The sequence below is a fragment of the Cyphomyrmex costatus genome, unplaced genomic scaffold (genome assembly GCF_001594065.2).
Source record: "Cyphomyrmex costatus isolate MS0001 unplaced genomic scaffold, Ccosl1.0 scaffold567, whole genome shotgun sequence".
Classification (NCBI taxonomy): domain Eukaryota; kingdom Metazoa; phylum Arthropoda; class Insecta; order Hymenoptera; family Formicidae; genus Cyphomyrmex; species Cyphomyrmex costatus.
This window is the reverse complement of record NW_017279855.1, coordinates 120980-128366: the sequence shown is the minus strand read 5'-3', so window position 1 is coordinate 128366 and position 7387 is coordinate 120980. Positions and strand designations below refer to the sequence as shown.

Sequence of the window (7387 nt, the reverse complement as noted above, 5' to 3'; positions counted from 1 at the left end):
TTCTCTAGCTGCCTAGTTAGTTAACCGCGTACCGCGTACCGCCTATTTCTTTTCCCTGATATTACATGGAGCGCGGTTTGCGGCACGGGCTAGTGACAAACTCACATTAGTATGAATTTTTTTAAATATATTAACTTATCTTTATATACACTTTATCGATACTCTTATTTTTTTAACAGATTTACTTAATAATTGCGTTTAAATTAATTAATTCCATTAAAAAGTGCATAGCAACGTATAGTAATGTGAGTTTGTCATTAGCCCGTGCCGCAAACCGCGCTCCATGTAATATCAGGGAAAAGAAATAGGCGGTACGCGGTACGCGGTTAACTAACTAGGCAGCTAGAGAACCGAGAACCGCGTACCGCGCTCCATGTAATCGCACCCTACACTTCGTCCCTATATTCCTTATATCTATGCTCAACAGTTTTGCAACTGTTTTATGATTCGTCTCGCTAATTGGATTATTCTTTTAGATCTAAAGGAATAGTCCTATCTGAGCGAAGAATCATAAAATATTCGTAAAACTGTTGAGTCTGCTGAACGCGACCAATGGTTACGGCCTACTATAAACTGCCCTAAGACTATCACGTATTGTAGAACGGGTCTTAGGTTCAGTTCTCTCTACTTCTGCTGTAAGCAGCTGTAAGTGAAAAAGGCGTAAACATTGGAACACTTGAGAATGTTTAATAAAAATGATTCGTAATTATCATAAACTATCTTTTAGAAATAACAGGTTTTTGTCACTTTTTTCTTCTATTAATATTTTCTTTTTTTTTTTAACGTATTAATTTCCTCGCCTTTTAAAGGTATAATTGCACTATATTCAAAGTTTGAAAAATTTACATTATTTTCGATTATTTTTTTTTTTCAAGTATCCATTAGTTCCTTTTTCTTTTTCAGAAATAGTTATATTTCATATAAGAGGAGGTGGAATAAAAAATCATGTAGAAGCATACCATGTCCAAAGTCAAAAGCAGAGACAAAAGTTTCATGTTCTATTCCAGTTAAAACGTATAATTCTAAAGTGAAATTGTTTCAGTCTAGATGTCAAATATGGAAGACAAATCGTACTACGGCAAAAATTTCAAAATATTCTATATTAGAAAGAAAGAATACAGGGCAAGATATATGTTATAACATTTTAAATACAGATATTGGGCTTAACAAATGTTATAGAAACATTAATTTAGATAGTGTTACTTATGCTTTATCACCAATAATGGAATTGTTCAAGAACCGGCATAATAAATATAATTATTTTGATAAGTTAAAGTGTATAATAGAAAAAGATAGCAAAAAGTATACATCCTTGAAATTTAAGCATCAAGTTCATGTCCATTCACTACAATCTTTCTTTGGTTTATTGGTATATGAAAATGTTCCTTTTGAATTATTTGGTACATTAAAAAATCAAAAGGCTATAAAGAAGACAATATCTCATCTCTTAAAGACAGTTCCAGATAAAATATTAATAACAAGTGCTTTTAAGAGAACTGTACGAAGAACAGTTGTCATTGGAGCATCATTAGATATAGAACTATTATTCAAGAAGCTAGATGTATGTTTTTTCAATGATTAAGTGAATTATAGAAAGTTTTGATCTTGTTAAGATGATTATCATTTTTTATCAATTTGATAATTTTTTAATATTTTATGCAATATTTTTCTTTTTTAGGTTTCTAAAATTAATTGGTTACATTCAGTTGATAATACAATACAATGGATAATTTTACTGAAGCTACTATATTGGTTTTTTACACAATATATCATAAAGATTTTACATAAATATGTGGTCTTGAAAGCAGTTAAAAAGCAATGGGTTTATATCATGAAAGATGATTGGTGTAATATGCAGAAAGAATATATAAAGGAAAAAGAGAAATCTGGTAGTCTTATTCCATATACAAAGTTAAATAAGAAACATGTTACTGGAATATATAAATTTATTCCAGGTTCTTCTGGTTTGAGACCTTTATTTTTGACAAAGTACATAAATATTTACTTAGCAAATATTCTTTCAATGTTGTTCTCTTATATTACAAATAAATACAAATAATAAAGTGTGTTATATATATTTACAATTTTAGGCATGATATTAAAACAAAGTATGATGAAATGGACGTTGCTTTAAGATTTCTTCAACAATTATATGTTACATACTTTAATGAAAGTGGGATCCCAACTATAGCAAGCTGTAAAAATGCAATTTTTAGTTTTATAACACCAAGATCTAAGGATCATTTATATTTTATTCAATGTGATATTAAAGATGCATTTGGTTCAATATTACAAGGTATAATTTATTGTTAATTACATTTGGTATATTTGTTATCAAGTCATTGTAATTTACTATTTTATTTTAGAAAAATTATACAATATTATTCAAATGTGTTGCCAAGAATTAGAAAGGTATATTGCAGTACGAATTTGTATCCTAAAAAGACCTAAGAAAAAGCAAAATAGAATGAACAAATATACAGTGCAAATTATATCTAATTATCTGAAAAGATCAATATTTAAAAATATAAATCCAAGCAAAGAAAAACCCAAGTTATTTAAAAAAAAATGGATCATTAATAAGTTATACAAATTAATATTCCAGCAAAAGGTAAAAAGTAAATATACATGAAAGTTGCAATTAACATTAAATAATATTTTTATTTATCATAGGTTAAATTGAATGGTCAAATATATTCAATAAAAGATGGCGTACCACAAGGTTTATCAATATCTTCGATCTTATCTCATATTTATTATCAACACATGATTAGAGAGATATTCTCTGAATATACAGACAACGGTCTTTTAGTTATATATGTTGATGATATTTTATATTTGACTGAGACTGAACATCATGCAGCAAAGTAATTTCAGTAATCTTGTTTATATTACAAAGTATTTGTGCGCGCGCATACACGCACCCATATGCATACATGCACACACAGACAGACAGACAGACTCCTCATATATGGTACTAATGTTCTCTTAAAATTTTTAAATCTTTTTTCTCTTATTTCATTTGGTAAATTGTTGTACACACACACGCACGCACGCACACACATTTTAAATCTATCATATAATAATATTCTCTGTTCTTCTCTAGTTTTACATCTTTTAATTGTATATTTCCCTCTAATCTTCTTTGTACTCTTTCCTCCCTTCTTACTTGCTCTATCTCATTTTTTAAATAACCCGAACAATCTCTATTTATCATTTTTATGTATCAAAATACAAACATTGTATTCAATTTTTTTCTTAATTGACATAAATTGCAATGCTTTAAGAATGTCTTCGATTCTTGTCCTGTAAATTGCACCATAATATAATTCTCATTCCCTTATTTTGTAATTTCTGTAAATAATGCACACATTATAATCGTTTAAATTCAGTAATATAGACGGACAATATTCAAACGGAGCAATTATCGCTTTGTATATAACGTACCTCATGTATGGCGTCAAATTCATAGTAATTCGACGAAATGCCCCCAATTTTGATCCTATCTTTTTCCCTAGACAATTAACATGTGCTGTAAAATTAAAATTTCTCTATAATGACATCTAAATATTTAATTTCACTGACCACTTCTAATGCTATATTTTCTAGTTTTACTTTTATATTGCTTTCCGATACTTTTTTCCTAATACCTCTCTCACTAACATAACTTTAGTTTTATTCACATTTAATTTCATTCTATTATTTTTTAACTATTCCTCAATTTTTTGCATCTGTAGGGGATAGTGGTCTAAATCGGACCTACTTACAGTTGTTCTCTATAAGGCATAAATAAAGTCCGATCATAAAACCAATGCCATTCGAAAGATCATTTAATTTCCTTCATTTTTGCTTGAAACCATTTTGATGTTACCTCTTACCTGTATCGAACTATGGAAAATGTAAAAATACATTTTCCGGTCCGATTTGGAACCATGAGTTCCGAACCGGACCCCTCTTATTTTTATGAACTTTTAGATAGAATTTTAAAATATTTCAATTAATTTTTATTAGTATTGAGTAAAAACGAGCAATTTAAAACTTAAAGATAAAAATACAGTTTATATTATTAGAATTAAAATCAATAATAAATTCCATCAAGTCGAGTCTGATGATACATGATGATACATGAATATTTTATTGATTTCGTGTTCTTTAGATCACCAGTACTACAACCAAGTTGTGGCGAATCTTCTTTCTTCAATGAATTAGTTGGCTTACTCGTTTTTTTAGTGTTTTTTTTTATATAAGTCCAATTTGGACACCCAACTTGTGGTCCGATTTAGACACGGGTTCTGTCGAACTAATGGAACAAATTTTACAATAAATCGCAAAAGTAATCACAAAACTTGATATTTTTGAATTCTACACTCTTTAATTATCTTAAATCAATTATCGTTCAAATTTTTAACATCTTTTAAATAAGGATTTACAAGGATTTCCTTTTTTAAAAAAATTTTCGCATGTTAGCCGAAAATACATATTTGCGTCTATTCTATGAACGTCATGATAGAGTACTGCCAAATTGCTGTTATATGTTCGGTATTTTATAAGGACTTTACGTTATAAATAGCACGTAAATCTACTTAATCGTATTTATTTAAATTAAAAGGTCCGATTTGGAACACGATCCGATTTAGAACATTCTCCCCTATATTAAGATTCTTTCTTGGCTTGAATGGCTTATTGTATATATTAGTGCATCATCTGCGAATAATCTAATTTCACAATTGCTACAAACAATTCTTATCAAATCATTTATATACAGGGTGGGCCATTTTAATCTCCCCACCTGAATTTCTCGTAATCTAAGCCATATAGAGAAAAATGGTCCAGACAAAAGTAGAAGGGGACAGAGGGGGTCACCTAATGGTACCAAGGACCTTGACCTTGAACTCGATTTTCAAGTTTATTTCAAGGTCAAAGTGATTTTTGTAAATAGGAACACCTATTTTTGACCCCGGATTTGAAAAGAGCGGGAAATTTTACGTCCAAAATGATATGTTTATCAAGGTCATGGCAAGATCGAATGAAGGTCAAGTTTGCGAATTTTGATTTTCCAATTGAATATACCGGAACCAGACAAATGTTAAAGGGGGCCGAGGGGGTCACCTATCTGTACTCTGATCTTGACCTTGAACTCGATTTTCAAGGTTATTTCAAGGTCATAGTGATTTTTCGAAATGGGAATCACTATTTTCGAGGGTTTCTTTAACTGTATTAACCTTACTTTTAGCGCTACCCAGAAACAATGACGTGGACGTAGTAAGTACTGTTTCCTTTTGAGTCTCCTCGCCTCTCACTATTTGGGGTGCTGGATTAAAGTGAGTCCCCTCGCCTCTCACTATTCGGGGTGCTGGATTAATGTGAGTTCCCTCGCCTCTCACTATTCAGGGTGCTGGATTAAAGTGGGTCCCCTCGCTTCTCACTATTTTAAAAATTATTAACTTTGAAGCAAATGTTCGAAGTTGCCTCCATTTGCTTGAAGGTAAAATCAAACGTCTTTGGAAATGGCGTACGGTGTTAAGGAGAGTTTGCCTTGGAATTGCTCAAAGTTAAGTTAATATTTTTTAAAATAGTGAGAGGCGAGGGGACTCACATTAATCCAGCACCCCGAATAGTGAGAGGCGAGGGGACTCACTTTAATCCAGCACCCCGAATAGTGAGAGGCGAGGGGACTCACTTTAATCCAGCACCCCAAAGGAAACAGTACTTACTACGTCCACGTCATTGTTTCTGGGTAGCGCTAAAAGTAAGGTTAATACAGTTAAAGAAACACTCGAAAATAGTGATTCCTATTTCGAAAAATCACTATGACCTTGAAATAACCTTGAAAATCGAGTTCAAGGTCAAGATCAGAGTACAGATAGGTGACCCCCTCGGCCCCCTTTAACATTTGTCTGGTTCCGGTATATTCAATTGGAAAATCAAAATTCGTAAACTTGACCTTCATTCGACCTTGCCATGACCTTGATAAACATATCATTTTGAACGTAAAATTTTCAGCTCTTTTCAAATCCAGGGTCAAAAATAGGTGTTCCCAATTTAAAAAATCCACTTTGACCTTGAAATAACCTTGAAAAACGAGTTCAAGGTCAAGGTCCTTGGTACCATTAGGTGACCCCCTCTGTCCTCTCTACTTTTGTCTGGACACTTTTTCTCTATATAGCTTAGATTACGAGAAATTCAGGTGGGGAGATTAAAATGGCCCACCCTGTATAGTAAAGAAACAATCCTAATACTGATTCCATTAAATTTAATTCTCTGTGTTCTGTTTTATAAATAACTATTAAACCAACTAAATACTATCCCTGTTATCTCATAACTTTCCATTTTCTTTAACAAAATATTTCTATCTACTAATTTAAACATTCTTTTTTTTAAATCTGAAAATACAACTATCATTTTTCTTTCACTTATATTTCTTTTCCAACTCACATGAGTGTCTTGCTCTAAACCCTGATTGGCACTCTTCTATTATAATAATTTATTATCCTCCAAATAGTTAACTAATTGACTGCGAACTATTATTTCTAGTACCTTCTCGTAAATCAGTAACTTATTTATTGTAGGTTGAAATTCTTCTATTATTTTTATTCTTTGTATTTTTGATATAGGAATTACAATAGCTTCTTTCTATTCAATTGAGAATATTTCCTTTAAGGATCTATTCAGTACTTCACATAATTTTATACCTGCTACTGTTACTTTTCATTATATTTCAACAGTTATTCCTTCCTCTGTACCACTTTTGTTTCCTAATCTATGAAGATGAACTATTCGATTTAATTCGCCTACAGTAATTGTACTAAAAACTTCAAATTTACTTTTAGAATATTTATCTATTATTAATTTCATTGTATCATCACTTTTTAAAAACTTCAAATTTACTTTTTAAAAAGTGATGATACAATGAAATTAATAATAGATAAATATTCTGAAAGTAAATTTGAAGTTTTTAGTACTCTGATATGCTACCTACAAAATGTATTACAAATATTTGCCATATATTACTATCAAAGTGTCTCCACACTGAATCTTCCTTTATGTATTATCTACTCGTATCCTTCAGCAGCTCCCGAAGCGATCTCCACATTTGTCTAGGATTTTTTTTTATTTTTATCTAATCTAGATTCTAAATAATTTTTCTTGGCCTTTCTACATTCATCAACCACTTTGTTTCTTAGTTGTCGAAACAGTTCCCAATCATCATTGCTCTTGCTTATTTGAACTAGGTTATAGGCCTTATCTCTTAGATTTACCATTTGACGGATCTCTCACCTCGGAAAACCTTTGCTTACCTCGTAATTTATTTCACAGTAAGTTTATTTCTAAGCGCAACTTCACCAAGACACTTTACAATCGCATTTATAGGGAGAGGGAGAGAGAG

The 7387-nt window shown here is 31.1% G+C and overlaps 1 protein-coding gene across 1 annotated transcript in view; it reads left to right on the top strand.

Annotated features, from left to right (window-relative positions):
* The first annotated feature begins 2734 nt into the window (after positions 1-2734).
* Positions 2735-7387, top strand: part of Tert (telomerase reverse transcriptase) — a 5377-nt gene continuing 724 nt past the window's right edge. Inside the window, exon 1 of the mRNA XM_018546623.1 lies at positions 2735-2867. Coding sequence (XP_018402125.1) covers positions 2767-2867 — 101 coding nt within the window. The 5' untranslated portion in view covers positions 2735-2766. The remainder of the gene's footprint in view (positions 2868-7387) is intronic.